The sequence below is a fragment of the Vombatus ursinus genome, unplaced genomic scaffold (assembly GCF_900497805.2).
Source record: "Vombatus ursinus unplaced genomic scaffold, bare-nosed wombat genome assembly UNPS02014832.1, whole genome shotgun sequence".
NCBI classification, from domain to species: Eukaryota; Metazoa; Chordata; class Mammalia; order Diprotodontia; family Vombatidae; genus Vombatus; species Vombatus ursinus.
The window spans coordinates 10689106-10710357 of record NW_020954610.1 but is presented as its reverse complement, the minus strand read 5'-3'; the positions used below and the strand labels follow the sequence as shown (position 1 = coordinate 10710357).

The window sequence follows — 21252 nt, the reverse complement described above, 5'->3', positions numbered from 1 at the left end:
AGGTCTGTGTTTTGTTCCCTAACTGTACTTTTAAATAACATAGTCTTATCTGTTCAAGAAGCTATTTGACACAGTGCATCTACAGATAAAGATTTCATAGAGGTATGCAATATTCCCTTCTTTCAACAAGCATTTGAGGGGGGTTTATTTTGCTCCCAGCACTGGAAGAGCTATGAAGAACTAGAATAAGAAAAGAAGATGGACTACTTCCTATTTGCAACATTCATTTCTGCTCTCTATGTATGTCTGACATTCTCTGATGAAACCGAATGTTCAAAGGTTTAAAATAAATTAGTTGTATGACCTTTGGGCAAGTTTCTTATCCTCTCTGGTCCTCAGTTTCCTCATCTGCAATATGAGGCAGTGGGATTAGAATCTTAAAATCTGCATCCAGAGAAAGAACTAATAAATAGAAGTATGTATAGAATAATTTTAAATGCATACACACATACATATATGTGTATGTGTATATGTATACACACACACAAACCTGTTTGTGTCTAATGGTAGCCATCTCTAGGGTGCAGGGGTGAGGGGTGGGGAGAAAAAAGGGAGGAAAAAGATATTTACACAATAACTTTATTATATATTTAAGAGAGATAGCAAGTTATACGTAATAGATTTGTAGTTTCGTGTGCAATCATCTTTTTTTATTAATCTATGTGATGGAATTGCTTGTTTGAATTCCATAAATTAAAAATAAAATAAAAATTTTTAGAAAAGATATATGGGGACCTCAAATGATATCTACTTAAATTATGAATCCTTTTTTGCTACTTCTGTCATCTAGGTAACCATCCTAGGTGGAATAGTCTTTGATTTGGCTTCTGGTAGAAAAGGGCCATATTACAGGAAGAACAGTTTAAGGGGAAAATGAGCCCCTTTTGTTTTTCCAAATAAAATATTTTCTATGGTGACTCACTTCTTGGGGTTCCTTCTAACAGAGATTACATGATTTTTGCGAAGCTTTTTTATTCTCAAAAGTACTGTTTTCATGTACACATAGATTTTAAAAATAGAGATCATTTTAGAAAATGGGGATCATTACCATAAAACTTAATGAAAAAATAATACCATGGTACCAACAACTAATTTTTTTTTGCAACTAGGAGTTGCCATTTGAGTTGTTCACTTTAATATATCATCACTAAACTTCAGGTAATGTCAACTTTGAAGAAGAATAATCAAAACTCACCAAGTGAGCTTTAGTCTCCAGGTTAATTCCCTGTCTTTCTAAGCATTGATGCCTTTATTTAGAACCCTGGGCAAGAATGTTGGGGTAGGGGTGGCAGGACACCCTGGCCTGCCTCAATACTTGCAATATGGGACTGGAGGGACCAAGGGAGAGGGAGGAAAAAACGGAACATTTTACTGCAAGTATCACCATCACAGAACCAGAGTTTGGACAAGGCAAAAGGCCAGGATACACTCATTAAACTGCTACAGAATGAAGCCTGCCTTGTTTAATGTGTTGTGAGAAATCAAAGAAAAAACAGTGTTAAGTATCTGAGAAGCTCAGGAAGAGGAGCCAGCAGCCCCCCAGTTGATGCTGTCAGACAACATGCTGTTGGCAGAGCAGGTAGTAGGGCTTGAGAAAGGTGGAGGATCTGTAGCAGCAGCATCAGGGAGTAGGCTCAAACAGCTCAGCTGAGCATTCTGACTACAGGGGCAAAGTCTTATAAATCTGACAGATCTACCACACAAAACTGAATATGAACAGGTATGCTAACGAGTTCAGTACACATGTGGTGAACCTGTTTTATGAGCAGAGCCAAACCAGGGTCATCTCACCAAAGGACATTGAAAGAATGGTATCATCCCCCTCAAATTCAGCTCCGTTCAGGTGCAGCCCGAGCAGAGCACATATGAACCCGTCATGATCCTGCACTTGTAGATTTTGGATGCTAGGTGAAACTTCAACAAGCAAGTCACAGAAATCCTGAAGGAATGTTTCTATTCCCCTCTCAGCAACCCTTACCCCAGTGAGGAAGCCAAAGAGGAGCCAGTCAAGAAATGTGGCATCACAGTGTTTCACAGGGGTCAAACTGGTTTGGAAATAAGTGAATCTGGCATGAGAAGGACATAGGTAAATTTCAAGAGGAAGCCAGTATTTAAGCTACTAGTGTGTCAGCCCATGGAAGTCAAGCTAACTCAGTCTCAACACCCGATTCAGCCGATTCTTTCAGTTCTCTTAACACATCAAACTCTGGAGATTGTTTGTGAGCGTGCAGTCATTCAATGGGGATTCTTCCAAGGAGCCCGCGTTGAAGCCAACATGCAGTCACAGGTGGCTACCCTTCACCATGTTATCAGCTAGACAAAAGGGTACAGTGATGAACTTGCAGCCAATCAAACGAATAGTCCACAGGGCACCAGTCTTGGGAGGCAGCATGATGCAGTGGTTAGATGACTGACCTTGGAATTGAGAAGAACTGTGTTCTGGTCCTGCCCCTGACACTTCTGGCTGTGTAAACATGAGCTAATGGAGGTTGGCAGGGTGCTACTACCCCTTCTCTAAGGACCTCCCCTGGAAGTGCTCACTCTGATACCTCCAACTGATCTCCCAGCAATTGCATCCCTGACTGAGCTCCTGCCCTAAATGAAGGGCAAACACAGGAGGGAAGGTTTCTCTCCGACTGCTGAAGCAGTCAGACTGGAGGTCAAAGCAATCAGTAAGCACAGTAAGAGTCTCCTCTTCTTCTGGATGCTATTTTAGTCAATCTGGACACTTCCTTCTACTCTCTTTCCTTTCTTTTCTGGGTAGAAGCCAACCCTTCTACTAGCCCTGTTTCCTTCATCCCCCCTCCATCTTTCTCTTGCTGCACGGCTTCTGCTATATCACTGAAGATATCTTCAACAGTTAAAGGAATTTAAAGAAGAGAAAAAAGACAAATTACAAACAAAAATCCATTAATAAATATACTTACACATTTTAAGAAAACTGCTTTGAGTTGTCATTTCAGTTGTTCACTTTAATGGATAAAGACTCAACCAGCTAATATCAACTTTGAAGAATAACTGAGCTTTAGTCTCCATGTTAATTCCCAATCTCTCTAAAGATTGATGTCTTTATTTAGAACCTTGGGCAAGCACATGAAAATTCTGGCTCAGTCAGATTCTCTAAATGTAAAATGCAAGATTTTTGAAACTGAAAATTTAGACACCTCTTTCCCCATCCCTTTCCAACCTAGTGTGTCATAATTAAGGTAAACTCTCTCATACACATGATTCCTTTAGGAGTAGAAGTTACTAAACAGAGGCACAGTTTTAAAATGTTATAGTTATTCTTTACCTGATTTAGAACATGTTTGTTCAGAGTTCTGACTGTAGATGAACACTTTGGACCTTCCTTCTGTGCTTAACATGTTATCTTTATAGTGTCTGGATCCTTGTATTATCTCTCACTCTAGACCGGTGGTTCTCTGTGAACATGGATCATGTTTTACTCAATCTTTTTTTTTAATCACTCTCAGTACCTGACACAATGCTTTGCTCATTGGAGGTTGAGCAAGCATAAAATTCACTTAGTCTCTCTAAGCCTGAGTTTTTCATTTTTGAAATGGGAATGGTAATTCTTGAAATACCTCATGGAGTTACTGGGGAAATTATTTTGCAATCAGGCATTTTTTAATAATGAGTCTTCATAACAGCAGTGAAAGGGGAGAAGGGAACAAGCTTTTGTTAAGTGCCTACTATGTGCCAGGTACTGTGTGAAGTATTTTAGAAATATTATCTCATTTGATTCTCACCACAATCTTAACAAGATAGGTGCAGTTATTGCCCCCCCTCTCATTTTACAGTTGAGGAAACTGAGGAAGACAAAGATTAAGTGGTTTTCCCAAGGTTACAAATCATGAAAGCCCCTACACTTTCTGTGCTAAAATTCTATTGGTAAGCATTCACTAAAACATAGTTCTTTGATTTCATCTAGAGTGATGCCATTCTTGTTGACTTTTGTGGCATAAGAGTATGATTTTTTACTTGAACAGTCATTTCCTTTTATTTATCCTCCCAATATTATATAGCACATTCATATAATAATGATAAAAGCAACTCACATTTTCTTTTTGAATCCTCTTGACTCCCAGTTCATCAATCTCCCAGCTTTCATGAATTTCCATCTTGAGAAGACCCGACTTCAAATTTGATCTCAGACACTATAGTTGTGTGACCCTAGGCAAGTCACTTAGCCTCCGTTTACCTCAATTTCCTCAACTGCATGGGGATAATAACAGCACAGAGTTGTTGTGAGGATCAAATGAGATAATATTTGTAGAACCCTTAGCACAGTGCCTGACATATAGTAGGCACTTAATAAATGCTTATTCCCTTCTCCTTTCCTTCCACACTTAGATCTTCTCTATATACATTTTTAGCTCACAGAATTCTGCATGTATAGTGGCACCTGTATGAATACAATGTGGGTGGGTGCCCTGTAGATGAGAATAAGGTAAAATGCTTATGTGTATATGTGTACACATACATTTTATAGGTGTATGTATATATATATATAGATTTATGCACACACATGTATATAGATATACATGTACACATACATATATATTTCACTATCAGGTTGTATAGAATAAGAGTGAGGCTGCATCAAGAGGATTTGGTGTTTAGCCTTGTGCAAATGGGGACTAGGAATTGGTCCCCCTTATCAAAATAACAGGAAGATACACTATATGCTGTGATCCATAGCTCCTCTATCACCTTGTTTTGTCCCTCATCTTTTATATTTTCTGTGAAAGATGAACTATCTGACATGATTTGATACTTAGTAAAACTGAATTTGTGATATAGAGTGGCATTTTATTTATATGGGAAGGGGAGCTTTTAAGGAAGGAGGGGAATCTGTGATAGAGGTTTGGTTCCATATTAAAAAAAAATTTTTTTTGGTGTCGATTCTGAAATGTTAATTTCAAAAACCCTGAGTTGCTTGAAATGCAAGTTGAAATTCATGGATGGGAGAGCCATCTGGCTACCACATCTGTCACACCACTGATTGCCACAATTGAATTCACTTATCGCTATCTGATTTCACCAGGTAGTTCTTGTGTTCTTTCCTTACTGCTTTATATACATCCCTCCCAAAGCTGATCTTCCCAAAGGATGCCTTTTTTGGATAGAGGCTAAAATTACTTTCTGACAGCTTTTGAATGATATTAGAATTATGTCCAGTTCAGTTGGCAACCTTTCACAAGTCATATGCCAAAACCTGACTGTACCATTGTCTAGCTGTGTGACCTTGAACTCAGTCACTTAACCTATAAGCCCCGATTCCTTCATCTGTAAAATAGGAAGATTGTACTAGATGAAGGGTCAGCAAACTATGGTGGAGGGACAGATTTAACCCGTGGGCCACAGTTTGCCAATCTCTGGACTACGATGATCTCTAGGGTTCCTTTCAGTTCTTAAATTCTTTGAGTCTACACCTTCATTTGCTGTTGTTGAAAATTTGTGATTTCATTGGTGTAGAGAATGTTCTATCAGTGCAGATTTGCAAATCTTCTGCAACTTAACAGTCTGATAGAGTTGCCTAGGGTTGCAGTAGGTTAAGGAGCTTGCCTCAGGCACGTGTATCCAAAGTGTATATCAAAGATGGGCCTTGAAGCTGATGCCAAGGTGGTAATCCTCCATGCCATGTTAATAATATATTTAACATTAGGAAAATCTCCCACTGTATAGAACTAAACTAATGCATTATTATATTACATATTTAAAGTAAATATGGTTTTAAAATATTTAAGAGATCTAATTTAAAATGAAAATGAATATGCTCTCAGTTTATTGTGTTCCTTACTGTGTTCCTTGTATTCTTCCGGGACACATTTGGTTTCTTTAATCTTCGTCCAGTGCTTCTCTAGACTCAATATACTGAGTCCTACCCCATTCCCTACCCCAGAACATGTTCCTCACCTGCAGGTATATAGGGGAGCCCAACCTTTTGGAGGTATCAGTCCAGAGCGGGCCCTAAGTGGATGAAATTCAGTAGGGATAAATGTAAAAAAAAAGCAGCAACACAAGTATAAGATGGAAGAGGCATTTCTAAAATGGATCTGGGGCTTGGGTTTTGTTTTTTGGTTTTTTTTGAACTGCAGGTTCCGTATAAGTCAGCAATGCAATATGGCAGCCATAAATGTTAATGTGACCTGGGGTTGCATTAAGATGGGGCATGGCTTCTAGGCTTGGAAAGATTATAGTCCCACTCCATCCTGCCTTCATCAGACTTCATTTGGAATATTGTGTGTGGAATATTCTAGGCATCTCTTAGATACATCCCATTCACGACATTGATAGAGCCACTAGTCTGGTACAGGCCCTTATCACCCCATGCCTGGATGATTACATCCTTCTGGTTGTCTCCCTGCCCCAAGTGTCTCCTCCCTCTAGTCCATCTTCTCCTCAGTTGCCAAAGCCCAGTTCTAACCATGTCACCTTCATACTCAAAAAACTCCGATTGTTCGCTATCATCTCCAGCCTTTCACAACCTAGCCCCTCTCTATCTTCCTAATCCTCTTAGATGTTATTCCCCCTTACATATTTTATAATCCAGTTATATTGGCCTACTCACTGTTCTTTGCATTTTGCTCCATTTCCTGACTCTGCCTTTTCACTTGCTGCCTGGAATGCTCTTCCTACTCACATCTACCTTTTGGTTTTTCTGGCCTCCTTCAGGACTCGCCTCAGATCCCACCTTCTGCAAGAAGCCTTTTGTGATACTCCAACTTCTAGTGCTTTTCATCTGAGATTGTTTTCCATTTACAGGGTATGCTGTGGGGTGTGTGTGTGTGTGTGTGTGTGTGTGTGTGTGACCAGAGTATCTCAAAAGTCTTAGTGAGGTTTTGATCTATATCTCAGATATTCTCTATCTATATTGTATATACATAGCTGTTTGCACTTTTCTCCTCCTTAGAATGTTAACTTCTTGAGTTCAGAGATTTTTTTTTTGCCTTTCTTTTGTGCTTAGCAAGACATCTCAAATATAATACATATTATTAATATTAAACATTAATATAATATTATAAACATAACTAAAATTAAAATAAATAAAATATGTTTAAATATAACTATAATAAATATTAAATGTAAACACAATAAAAATTGTGTGACTCACTCACACAGGAAGATTGGTTGGAGGAACTGGGCTTGTTTAACCTGGAGAAAAGAAGACTGAATTAGGGATAGGGGCATGATAGCTGTCTTCTGGTATTTGAAGGGCTGTCACATGAAGAAGACCTTTAATCTTCATCCAGTGCTTCTCTAGACTCAATATACTGAGTCCTACCCCATTCCCTACCCCAGAACATGTTCCTCACCTGCAGGTATATAGGGGAGCCCAACCTTTTGGAGGTATCAGTCCAGAGCGGGCCCTAAGTGGATGAAATTCAGTAGGGATAAATGTAAAAAAAAAAAAGCAGCAACACAAGTATAAGATGGAAGAGGCATTTCTAAAATGGATCTGGGGCTTGGGTTTTGTTTTTTGGTTTGTTTTGAACTGCAGGTTCCCTTGGCCCCAGAGGGCCAAGTTGAGCAATGGGTGGAAATTGCAAAGAGTTAAATTTAGGCTACATTTCAGGGGAAAAAATGAACAACTCCTTAACAACTTAAGAAGGTCAAAAGTGAGATGAGCTGCCTTGAGGGGTTGTGGGTTCCCCATTTTTGGAGGTCATCAGGTAGAGGTTGAATGAACACTTGGCAAATATGTGATAGTGGGTATTCTTTTTATGTTTGGGTTGGACTACATGGCTGGACTACATCCTTTCCAACTCAAATTCTGCCTCTGTGACCTTTGGTAAACTAATAATATTCTTTGTTTAAGATCCTGTTTTTCTGGATGTTTGAGAATTTTCCAACGCTTCTTATTGTTCAATTATCCACTCCTTTAACCAACCCTATCCTTTCTTTGTTTTTTCCTTCTGTCCCCCATTTTCTTCATAAATTTTACTTCTTTGGTGAAATTGAAAGTGAGCAAACAAAGGTTCCAGTTACAGTGACCTCGGGTCGTTGTTTACATTTTTCTTATAGTCCACGTGAATTTGTTTTAAAATCCTGAATGTGGTCATTTGTGGAATGGACATTGAATTAGAACCTAGGAAACTTCCTAGATCTTAATCTTAACTGATAATAGCCCTGTAATTGTTATTTCAGTTTCCTCATATAGAAAGTGATGATATTATCTCACAGAGAGAATATGAGGATCAGCTAAAATAATGTTGTGTGTAGCTATCATTTAATCAATTTTGTTTGCCCTGCCCCCCCCCAACTACTGACTCACTTCCTAGATGAGTTTCCTGGCATAAATGCCACATTTCTGGTCTCTCCTCTATCGCTTCATTCATTTCCTCTTCTTCAAGCCTCCAGCCAGAGTTAGTACTCTGACAAAACACTTGAGTGTCAAATCTATTTCACTTCTCTCATTTATTTCCTCAAAACTGCATTTCTAATAAGTATACTCAGACTAACAAGGGCCTGTGATTAACACCCTCTATAAAGACAAAGTCATATTTAAGCAAAGAAAGATAAACAAATTTTCCATGAGGTCCAGAGAAAAAAGTCTCAGGCTTTTATGAGTGAGCCCAAGTAAACAAAGACAGAATTATGACTTTGAGGTATGTATACCTGATTGGCTCCCCCCAAATTTTGTGCTTCTGTTGTTCTAGTCTGTGGGTTTTCTAGCATCTTGTTAAATGTTGGGCTTTTCTAGACTTACTCACACTAACTTCATTGGGCAGCTGTGGTCTCTACTACCTTTAGCCTCAGATTTGGCTACAGTTCTCAATGTGGGCATTGCTGTGCTTTTGAGAAGAACCCTTGCCGTAGAACCACAGTCCTTGAGGCCTCATCTCTGGGCCCTCTCATCTCCTAGGCAAGAAGGAGGTCAATAGGATTGTCACTGTGCAATCTGGTCCCCTTACGCCTCAAGCTTCTCCTTTCAGCAATTCTTCTTGATGCAAGGCTGAGTCCATTTGGTGAGAGACCTCATCCTAATTTATAGTTACTTTTCCAGTATAATTCCCAAATCTTCATCTCTGCAGGCTAGGCCATAAGTAGGCAATGACCATCCGCCCAGTATGCAGTTCTCAAGTTCTGGGTTCTCCAGATTTTTTTAGATACTGTTCTGTTGGTTCATGCAAATAAGTGGGTGTGGAAAAGGTACACAGTCTGTGCTCTGAGGACAAATCTATCGTCTCTATAGGCTGATGAGCTGCTGTCCTGGACTTTTTCTAGGCAAGTGAGCTACTCAAAGTTTTTCATCCTTTATCAGAAGCAAAATGATCTACTCATCTGGAATGAGCTCTCCCTTCTCCAGTTGTAAATGCACTCTCAATGGACTACATCCTTACATACTAAATCATTTTGTAAACCTTAGATCATTGTATAAATGTCAGTGATCAGGAGACATGGTAAAATAGCATGGCATATTCACATTTTCCAACTCTTTTAACCTGTTCTTCTATAAGAGGCAGTATAGTATAGTGGATAAAGGGCTACCCTTACATTTAGGAAGACCTGGGTTCAAGTCGTACCTTAAACAAATAGCATTACAGTAATAACTATATGACCCTGGGCAAGTGAGTTAACCTCTTTTCTCATTGCCCCCAGAAAACTCTCTAACATTATAAATTGAAAATGAAGTGTTAATCAGAGGGCTACTCCCTCTGCTGATGAATCTCAAGTCTTGACAAAACAAAATGCTGTCATTTAATATATTTGTTCCTTGTGTGTATTGTTAACATTGGATAGAATTCTTTTTCTCTATATAATAGTCTCCTTTTTCTTTCCATTTGTTTGTTTGTTTTTTGTCAACTGGTAGGAAAATTTTGCTTATAAGAATGCATTCATGTGGTTAGGAGCCACGATACTAGAGAAAACATTTCCTGTTTAGTGTTTTTCATTTCTGGTCCCAATTGCATGAATGAAACATAACTTTTCACTCGGCTTACTTTCATTTCAAACATAGAAGTATATTTAAATAGTCTCCTAGTAAGTTTTGGTTTTAAATTACTACTCATTTTTAACATGTTTGTGCACACACATACACACACACATGCACACACACATGCACACACACACACTTTTCTAAATATTTCAACAGTTTTGTTTGTTTGTTTTTTGCTAGGCAATTGGGGTTAAGTGACTTACCCAGAGTCACACAGCTAGCAAGTGTCAAGTGTCTGAGGTTGGACTTGAATTCAGGTCCTCCTGACTCCAGGGCCCATGCTCTTTCCACTGCGCCACCTAGCTGCCCCAACATTTGTTTTTTTGTTTTTTTCTTGGAGCTTTTCAAGAAGTTAGGACTGGACTGAGAAGGGTGAGAAATGGAAGTTTCATTGAATTATAAGATCTAAAATTGAAAAGGAACTCACAAGATCACTAGTCCAACTCCCTTAATTCAAGGACAAGGGAACAGAGTATATGAGATGGAAGTGGAAGACCCTAGTAATTAAGTAGCAGTTAAAAGCAAATAGGTCAGATAACCTGCCTTCCAGTCCAGAGTTTTTTATTACAAGAAGGTAAAATAACTTAAAATTTAGCATTTTTTTTGTTTCTCTTACTTAAAGCTTGTATAAACACTTGTTGTTACTGATCAGTCATTTTTCAGTCATGTCCGGCTCTTCATAACCCCATTTTTGATTTTTTTTTCTTGGCAAAGATACTAGAGTAGTCTGTCATTTCCTTCTCTAGCTCATTTTACAAATGAGGAAACTGAGACAAGCAGGGTTAAATTACTTGCCCGGGGTCACATAGCTGAGGCTTGATTTGATTCCAATTCAGGAATTCAGGAAAATGAGACTCCCTAACTCTAGGTGTGGCTCTATCCACTGTGACACCTAGCTGCCCTGTAATGTAAACACTACACATTAAGAATTATGAACAGCAGGAAAATTAGCGAAAGCAAGAAAGAACAATGTCATAGCATAATGGCTGGCATTTATATAGCTCTTAAAAGTTGGCAAAGCACTCTACACATATTATCTCCACTGATCCTCAGAAAAACCCTTGGACATAAGCACTATTATTATCCCCATTTTAGAGGCGAGAAAATGAAGCTGAGGGAGGGTAGTCAGAGGACTTGTCCATTGTCAGGAATCTTCTAAGTATGTGAGGTAGCATCCAAACTCAAGTCTTTCTGACTCCATGTCCAGAGCTTTATCCACTCTGCCACCTGGCTGCCATAGATTTAAAGCTGGAAGGGACCCTGGAGAGCCTGTAATTGAACCCCCTCGTTTTACATGTGACTAAAAGGGGGCCCAGAGCAGTTTAGATCATACAGGGGCCCCACCCCAGGTTCTGTGTCTCCAGATCCAGAATTCTTTCCAAGGCATCTCACAGTTCCCCCCAAAACATAGGTACTTTGCACTCTTTACCAAGATGATGGAGGTTAAAAGCCCTTCCATGTGCCCATATGCCTCTATATGTTGTTTTGTCTTACGAACTTATAGGTCTTTGTTTCAGAAAACCTGATGGTGACATTGCCGTTGCTTGCTGCCCAGCATGGTTAAGAAACCTGATTGCAAGAAAGAAATTTTGCACCTTAATGTCATCTGCAGTTGGCATCACAGGACTCGATGGGCCTGGCTTCCACTGGAACTGAATGTTACAGTGAAAGTTCCCTCATGGAACAGCATGAAGTGCAGGTATCTTCTTAGAGTCCAATTAATTTCTCAAAGACCTCATTACTCTCCTGCTCAAAGAGTCAATTAACTTTTGTTTTGCAAGAGAAATTAAACTAATCTCCTTTACACAACCATCTTGCATTGTACTTGCAGACAATATTCAGAAACAAAAATTGCCCACCAGCTGCGCCATCATAACAGCAGCCACTTGGAATTCCATTGTTGAATCTGATGTCACACTGTAGTTAATTCAGGATCTTGGATATCTGGGGTACATATGATTAGTGGCAAGTGTGTTTAAAAAAAAAAACAAAAAACACTTGCACATTCACTTAGACATGTATCTGGTAGTTACTGTACAAAACTGAATTTTGAAATTAAATTTTTTTTCTTTTAAAACACAAAGTGAGTTTGGCTTCCAAAATTTAAGGGTACTGAGAAGGTTTTTGCATAAATGACAAAAGAGGTATAAAGTTATTAACTTTCTGGAGGATTCTAGTGGTTTCTGAGGGCCCATCGTAGGTAGAAAGAGGTAATTCCTTACCTTGCAATTTCTGTATGTTATTTCTCCTATGGTGACCAATGGTAGAGTTGAATGCAATACCGTGTTCAACCTCATTCATTTTGTTTTGTTTTTTTTGTTTTTTTTTTTTAGACTCTAACTGATTTAGGACATTTCTGGGAGCCCTATTCTTAAAAACCACTGGAAATAAATCATTTCTGGGCTCCCCTAGCAGGTTAGGTTACTTTTCACTGGAACGAAATCTCAAATGCTAAGTTAGTTTGGTAAACAGACTCAAATTCCTAGAGCAGGAAAACAGAAACATGCTGCTCTCCTTGAGACCCATATGAATCCTCCTCCAGAGCTATTGCTGCTGACACTAGTCGAATATCACCCAGAGAGCCCCTAGACCTGTAAGAGTTTTCTGAATACAATGGAGAGTAAATTACTAGGTGGTGTTTTTAGGGACCTTTGAGTTGAAGCCTTGCAGCTACTGCTAATGTGTGGTCTTAGCTCAGTTTATGATATAGCACATGCAGGAGAATAGAATCTGAGAACAGATTTACACAACAATAAATAATAATTAAATCAAATAAAAATTAATTTAAAATTAAATTTAAAACAACAATAAAATTAATTTGCTTTTTTTTTTAGAGCTTTTCTCCAGCTATTTCAAGATGACCATTTATCACCTCTGATAAATGTACACTGACAACTCTACAAGCCATGAAAGAAATAAATTAATAGTGACCAAAGCACAAGAAAACTACATTCAGAGGAAGCAAGGACCTCGGTTTTTTTATTTGAAATGGTGAGGAGGCTGTTGAGGAGGAAACTTGGTCCTTGTCAGATCAAACCCTTCTTTCTGTTACTCGTTTTTACCCTAATCATATGCTTCACTATCTTAAGGATTCATGAAAAGTCAGATTTTTTAAATCACAGACATTTAGAGTTTACTAGAGAGAATCCATATAATAATGTTAATTGCACCAAAGTTATACTGGGTGACAAAGAAGAAATACAAAATGTGAAGCTTACAATGCTAACAGTGAAATATAGACATCTCCCTCGGTGGACAAATGATGATTACATCAATATGACCAAAGACTGTACCGCTTTCATTAAGACCCGCAAATATATCACGGAACCTCTTAGCAAAGAGGAGGCAGAATTTCCCATTGCATATTCAATAGTGGTTTATCACAAAATTGAAATGCTTGATAGGCTCCTAAGAACCATCTACACACCTCAGAATTATTATTGCATTCATGTTGACAAAAAATCTCCTGAATCCTTTTTAGCAGCAGTGAAGGGGATTGCATCTTGTTTCAATAACGTCTTCATTGCCAGTCAATTGGAGAGAGTCGTGTATGCATCATGGAGTAGGGTCCAAGCAGACCTCAACTGTATGAGAGATCTCTACAGACAGAGTTCAGAATGGAAGTATTTGATAAATCTTTGTGGTATGGATTTCCCTATTAAAACCAATCTGGAAATGATAAGGAAGCTAAAGTCTTTAATGAATGGAAACAGCTTGGAAACTGAGAAAATGCCTTCCCATAAGGAAGTAAGGTGGAAGAAGCATTATGAAGTCATCGAGGGCAACCTAAAAAACACAGGAAAAGATAAACCACGTCCTCCTGTTGAAACGCCAATTTTTTCAGGCAGTGCCTATTTTGTTGTTAGTAGGAAGTATGTAGAGTATGTCCTAACCAACGGGAAGATCCTGAAATTTATTGAGTGGGCTAAAGATACATACAGCCCAGATGAATATTTGTGGGCCACAATTCAAAGAATCCCTGAAGTTCCAGGTGCACTTCCTTCCAGTAATAAGTATGACATTTCTGACATGCATGCAATTGCCAGGTTTGTCAAGTGGCAATACTTGGAAGGAGACATTTTCAAGGGAGCTCCATATCCACCATGTAGTGGGATTCATGTCCGCTCTGTATGTGTTTTTGGGGTAGGAGATTTAAACTGGATGCTACAACAGCCCCATTTCTTCGCCAACAAATTTGATACTGATGTTGACTCTTTTGCAGTCCAGTGTTTAGAGGAGCATCTGAGACATAAAGCTCTAAAGCCAATGGAATACTGAATATGTTTACTGTAAGAGAAAAGCAAAAATAGCCACGATGTGTAGAATGTCCTCTGTATTTCAGAAAAAAACAAACCAACATGGAGAAGCCACATTATGAATTGTCTTTCCTCCACTGGCTACTAGTTTTCTATAGAATGCATTCTGTTAGAAATACTTTGGAATCAAACTATGAGATTGGAGTTAAATAAAATGTCTATTTGGGGAAGGAAAGGAGGGAGTCATGATCTTTCCTATTCATAAATATAATCTAAAAATGATATTGTCCTCTTTCAAAAAGATTTGAATAATGAAGTAAATATATATTTGTACGTATGTATGTTTGTATATCTTTCCACAATGTCAAATTATTTTTTATATGTTTTCGGAGTGAAGGTGGACAGACAGATTGTTGGGGGCAGGGTCAGGATTTGGAGTAGATGCAGATGAAAAGAGCAAATTCAAAGAGCTCAGGGACCAAAAAAAAAGAAATTTTTTTTTCTATAGATTTCAGTGGTGTCACAGTATTGGGAGAACTTTGGAGTACGAATGTTTTCTTGAACTGAATTAAACTTAAAAGCAACAGTCAATCATAAAAATATAATTTATCTTTAAACAATATTTTATGTATATATTGTGCTATAAGTTTGGTGTTTGTTCCAAATGAACTATGTGAAACAAAGTTTGATTTTGGTTGGAAAAATTCTGTATTTGCACAATGTTCTTATGTACATCTTCTCAGGGGACATAAAAGCCAAGTGCCTGAATTTCTAACATAATATTTCAAGTTAATTTCAACACTCATTTTAATTTTTTTCCAGAACAAAAATGACAGTTCCTTGTTCATTTGATACCAATGATGATGTTTCTAAGAGTTTTTAAATGTGTTAACTCTGTCTCAAACCGTGAAAGACTAATGAAAAATAATTGCCACACACACATGATCCAGTTCAGGGGTTCTTAACCTGGTTTGAATAACAAATAATATTTTGATCACTGTATTTCAATGTAATTGGTTTCCTTCAAAATCCTGTGTATTTTATTTTATGCATTTAGAAGCATGGTTCTGAAGAGAGCTCCAGAGGCTTTACCAGACTCCCCAAGGGGTCCAGGACACAAAAAATGGTGATCTCTTGATCTAGTGTCTTTGCAAGAGGAAAACCTAATTTTCATAGCAAACCAAAATTCATTTGTTAGCCAGTGATCAGGGTTACTGAAAAATGCTAATACAGAAAAAGCCAAATAGGGATTAGAAAGAAAAAAAATGTAGCAAAGGTACATAGTTTCTAAAGGTAGGTAAACATGCTGCAATGATGAGTTTAAAAAGAAAGTTAAAAAAACGGGAAACAGTTTTCCCTGGTGGCTAAATGATAGTTGACACTGTAAATATGAAAACTCGTCCATTTTGAAGTGCCAAAACATGGTATTACTGATAATAATAAATAGCATTTATATAATTATATAAATTATATAAATTAGAAAATATTAATTTTTGAAAAGTGCATTATATAAATTGTTTCATTTTATCCTCACACTCACTGTGTAAGGTAGATACATTAGCTTTTTTTTTCTTTTACAAATGAGGAAACAGTCCTACAGAGATCAGACAATTTGTCCAAGGTAACATAATTATTTAAGTGTCTGAAGTATAATTCCTACCTAGATCTTCCTGACTTCAAGTACAGAACTCAGTCCATTCTACTTTGCTGCCTCTCAACCCTCATCTCCCACACCCCCAACTCCCAAGACTATTTGCAAATTTATATCCCAAAGATTTCTTCCTCCTTTGCTATTGTAGTGGTTTCTTATCACTGGGGAATATACCACATGCATTCCTCCCTATCTAGCATAGTACTATATAAGGTGGGATAGTCCTGAATCTGTCTTGGAGTCTTAGAAATTCTGATGAAAATTTTAGATTTAGGATAAGCAGATTTAGTATTAGTGTAAATACACAGTTCTTACTGAAGGCAGGCACACATATGGCTAAAGTAGGGCCGATTTACACATCACCAACTTAATCAAAATGCAGTGTTTTGTCCTATTTTCAGTGCTGATTGACTCATATTTAATGCCAAAGTGAGTGATACAATTTTTATCTTAATTATATTGGATAAGTGAGTGTATGGGGTGTTCAGGGAGAACTAGCACCTCGAGTGTGAGAGCTTGCTGTACCTTTTTCAGGGCTGCTTGTCCATCTTTGGTGTCCACCTTCACCCAACACTTACTTATGGCTACAAGAAGCCATACCATGAACAACGGGCACACACTGGTAAAACCGTGTGGCAGATGGGCTAAACCGAGTTGAGGGTAACTGATGGGCCTGAAACCCATCAGTGAGTTAGGGGGATATCTATCCCAAGCATATGAAGACTTTCCCTAGTAAAATGGGCAGATGAGAACAATTTGTTCCAACAGCCATGAAGGCCACTGAAGCATGTGCTGTGGAGGCTTAGAGCTTAGTCAGGCATCAAAGATGCCAAGGTCATCCACTGCAGCCTGGGCATCACCAATTATCCTGGCTTTTGTCTTGCCACTGGACTTCAATGATTCAGGAAGAGAGAGTGAGGCTGATGACTTCGCACAACTCTTTTTTAGTTAAATCCAGTTCACGTGCAAGTCAAGACATCAACATGATGTCATTGGTCCTCTTCGAAAATGAAGGATGAACAATGACATTTGATAAGTTTATGTTGCTAAGCCCAGAGATCTTCTAATATCTGAAATCACAGTGAGAAATATTCTTATGACCTTTAACAAGTGTCAAATGCATGTTGTCTTTGAAATAAAGAATATGGCATATGATAAAATGAATAGGATTATGCAGCCCTGAACACTTTTCTGGCATGCAAATGAAGAGAGCACATTTTAATTTTAATAGTTTTGCAATTAAATGGAGGTTTCCAGATCAACAAAAATTTTAAGTATTTTCTTTAAAAGTCTTTTAGAGGAATTTAACATTTTAAGTGAAGGGCAGTCATTTTTATTGACATGTGAATATATGTTGTTGCTGAACTGTTTCATCTGTGGGATCAAAGAACACATTTCCTGTTGTAGAATTTGACAGCACGAAGTATCAGAAAAAAAAAAAAACAACTTCTGGGGCCAATGTACATTCTTGGTTTCTAAAAATTGAACCACTTCCTCCTATCAAAATAACTATTTAACTATTGCTAGTTGTTATTAGTATTACTATTGTCATTATCCTAGCAGGAATATGTGTAGGTTGAAAGCCTACTTCAGAGGTATGAGAAATGATTATTACTAACAATATCTTGGGAAGATTCAGAGGTTCTCCCCTTTTTCTAAATTCCTCATTTTAAAAGGTCCTGTTTTTCTTGAAGGACATTACTGATAATGAGATTGCATATACTCTCCTAGATCTTGGTCAGACTCCACCAACCTTGCAAGGAATTTAATCTAGAGGTGGCGGTTGGGGGGAATCCCATTGTGTTCTACTCAAGCTTGGAAGGAGGCCAATCCTTTGGTCTAGAATCTAGATAGCCCAAGACTGGGAGTGGTCTGATATAGAAATATTTTCCCTATCCAAGAGATACCCAGCCCTTTATTTTAATATAACCCACCTCTAATCACATTAACCAATTAGATTTGATTGCTGTTTGATGGACCACCTACTGTTTTGAAAGGTATATAAACTGTGAGTCCTGCCTGCCACCATGATTATTTTTGGTCTAAGAGAGAGGGCCAAATGACCATCATTTTATTAATAACCTGTTGGTTTTATTAATAAAATGATTAAACTATGTCTCTTGAACCTTTTTTAAAACCACAGAGGCTTACAATTATGCCAGGTGGTAAAATTCCAATGGAACTAAAAGTTTCATTTTAAATTTCTGAACACTCTTTCCTCCAAAGAGCTCTAAGTACATACAACACAATCAATTATTACAGGTGGTTTTATAAGAGTCAAAGGCAATGTTTAAAAAGCAAACTGTCTCTAAAGCTGCCATGTTACTGAGGATTATACAAGAAAGATAGAGACACATTAACAACTTGGTAAGGATTTTTGCTGAAGGATTCTAAGAAACAAGACAGAAATTTGTTTAAATGCGCTCTATTTCTCCTTCACAACTTACTTTAATTGTTTTGGAAAGAAAGAAAATAGGTTGTATTTACAGGATACGCTTGATTTTTGAATTTGCAGATGACCAAGATCTAGGAGAGTGTATGCAATCTCACTATCAGTAATGTCCTTTTCTCCCTCTATTATTTCATTTCCTGATCTCATCAGCTCCCATGGATTCAATTATAATCTCTAGGCTAATGATTCTTAAATCTGCTTATCCAGCCCTAACCTCTCTGCTGACCTTCACTCATATCTCCAACTGTTTTTCAGATATCTTGATATCTCCTAGACATTAAATCGACATTAAACTCAATATGTCTAAAATGGAACTCACTATCTTCTGCTGCCTCCTGATTCTCCTTTTTTCCTGACTTCCCTATTGCTTTTGAGGACATCATCTCAGTCAGCTAGGCTTGCAATCTCAAGATGTCATCTTCGACTCCTCACTATCTCTCACCCTCCCCCAATCCAATTTGTTGCCAAGAACTATCAATTTTTCTCTTAACGTGTCTCATGTATACTCCCTTCTTTCCTTTGACATTGCTACCACTCTGCTTCAGGTCTTTACCACCTTACATCTGGACTATTGCTATAGCCTGCTGGTTGGCCCGCCTGCCATAAGTCCCTTCCCATTCTAGTCCATCCTCCTTTATGCTGTCAAAGTGATCTTCCTAAAGTGAAGTACTGACCATGTCACATCCCCCCCCCAACACCCCAGCTCAATAAGCTCCAGTGGCTTCCCATTGCTTCCAATATAAAATCCTCTTTTTGGTATTCAAAGTCCTTCATAACCCCATTCCCATCTTTCTAGTCTTTTTGTACCTTACACTATCCACCTACTTTGTGATCCAGTGACACTGGCTTCCTTGCTGTTCCTTGAACAAGAAACTCCATCTGATGTGAGGCATTTCCACTGGCTGTCCTCCATGCATGGAATGCTCTCCTTCTTCATCTCCATTTCCTGGCTTCCCTGGTTGTCTTCAAGTCCTAGCTAAAACCCCATCTTCTATAGGAAGCCTTTCCTGCTTTGTTTTATTCTACTGTCTTCCTTCCATTGATTATTTCCAATTTATCCTGCATATATCTTGTTTGTACATAGTCATTTGCATATTGCCTTCCCCATTGGACTATGAGCTCTTTGAGAGCAGGACTGTCTTTTGTCTTTCTTGGTATCCCCAGTGCCTAGCATGGTGCCTGATGCATAGGAGGAGCTTAATAAATGTTAGTTGGCTGACTGATATAGAATTGACAAGTCTTAGTGACTGTGGAGAATTCAAGTAAGAGAAAAGTACCAAGGATTAATACAACATTGAGAATTCAACTACCTGGAAGAATAGTGGTGCCCCCAATATAAATGAGGAAGTTTGGAGGGTGAATGAATTTAGTGCAAAATATGAATTATTTTCTGGATATGCTAAGTTCAAGAATGCCTTCAATACACCAAAATAGATTATTATTAGAAAGAAAAGTTTTTTTTTTTAAATTTTCACATTTCTCTTAAATTCACCAAGGGACAGCATTTAATATTTCCTCAGTAGGTAGAATCACTTTATTTTTTTAAAAGCTTCCCCACTTCACAAACTCACTGAAATAACCTGACTGTCGACATACTCATTTGCAGACCCAATTTCATGTAGGGTTTGGTTTATTTAGGCAAAAGAACCCCCCGATTGTCTCCCTTGGTTTGCCGGCAGATGGTGGAAACTTCCTGGTACTTATTGCTCTCGTCTTCAGTGTTCTTTGGATCTACCTTTCTGGTGCCAGGTAGGGCAACTGAAGAGATTGGAGGCTGAGTGTGACCCCACCATAATACGTGACAAGGGGAACTCCTTAATGGCTAACCTTCATAGAAAACTAAAACCCACTTTATTTAATATAAAGAAAGATGTTACTTAGTTCACCCTTCAGGTTCAGTCTGGCTTTCTGGGACCTTAGGGTGCCTCAGCTGCTCTGCAGTGCAAGGAGGCAACTTGCAACAAACATCTTTTCTAAGTAAATTTTGTTCACTAAAACCCGTCCACTTTCATCATTTTAAAAATAAAAGACAACTCTAGGAAGTCCCAGGATAATAGTTTGGGGTTTTTTTTTTTCTGTTAGGTACATGCCAAGGCACAGCAGATGCTGCTTCTTGGAGCAGGATCCATATTCTTCAATTACATCAAAACGTGGGAGTCACTTGGCTCGAGGAGACTGAAGACTGCAGGAAGGGGCTCAGAGCTGTTTACTCAGTCATATGCTTTGTGGCAGTTTGACTCTAGCCAGGAAATGGAACCTCAGAGTTGGAAAGCTACATGCTATGGCAGAAAGAGGACTTGATTTGGAGCCAGAGGACCTAGATTTGAATCCCAGCTTTGCTATTTAGTACCTGTGACATCTCTGGCAAGTTACTTCCTCATGCTCCATCTCAAGTTTTCTCACTTGCAAAATGAGAGTATCATAGGAGGTGATCTCTGAGGTGTCTTCTACATTTAAGTCCTGTGATCCAGCATTTCTTAAAGTGAGGGATCAAGAACTATATTTTATTTTGTTTTTGAGACTGAGTCTTCCTATCTCCCCCACGCTAGAAGTATAGTGGGAAGGGAGTAGTCATTGATATATAGTGCCTACTATGTGCCAGCCACTACACTAAGTGCTTTTTTTTTTTGTTCGACAAATATTATCTAATTCGATCCTTCCAACAATCCTGGAGGTAGGTGCTATTTTTATCCTCATTTTACAATTGAGGAAATTGAGACAAACAGAGGTTAAGTGACTTGCCCAACTCAAGTCTTCCTGACTCCAGGCTTAGAACGCTATCTACTGTGCCACCAGCTCTGACTACTCAAGGGCACAATCCCATTACTCATTGGCTGCTCCATTTCTAACTGGACCAGTTTGCCCTTCCTTAAGCAGTGTGGTGCCCCTCCCCTCCCAAGGGGCTCTAATTTTGGTGCCTTAGTATGGATACCCAATAACCTTAGCAGAC

At 38.4% G+C, this 21252-nt stretch overlaps 1 protein-coding gene and 1 pseudogene across 2 annotated transcripts in view; both read left to right on the top strand.

Annotated features, from left to right (window-relative positions):
* LOC114025972 (beta-1,3-galactosyl-O-glycosyl-glycoprotein beta-1,6-N-acetylglucosaminyltransferase-like) overlaps nucleotides 1-15201 on the top strand; it is a 31394-nt gene extending 16193 nt beyond the window's left edge. Inside the window, exons 2-3 of one of the 2 annotated variants that reach the window (XM_027839521.1) lie at nucleotides 11461-11642; nucleotides 12778-15201. In XM_027839521.1, the coding sequence (XP_027695322.1) occupies nucleotides 12932-14221 (1290 nt within the window). In that variant the 5' untranslated portion in view covers nucleotides 11461-11642; nucleotides 12778-12931 and the 3' untranslated portion in view covers nucleotides 14222-15201. Of the gene's footprint in view, nucleotides 1-11447; nucleotides 11643-12777 lie in introns of both variants that reach the window. The other variant, XM_027839522.1, reaches the window with a different exon arrangement.
* Nucleotides 1259-2877, top strand: LOC114025973 (annotated as a pseudogene).
* Nucleotides 15202-21252: the final 6051 nt, after the last annotated feature.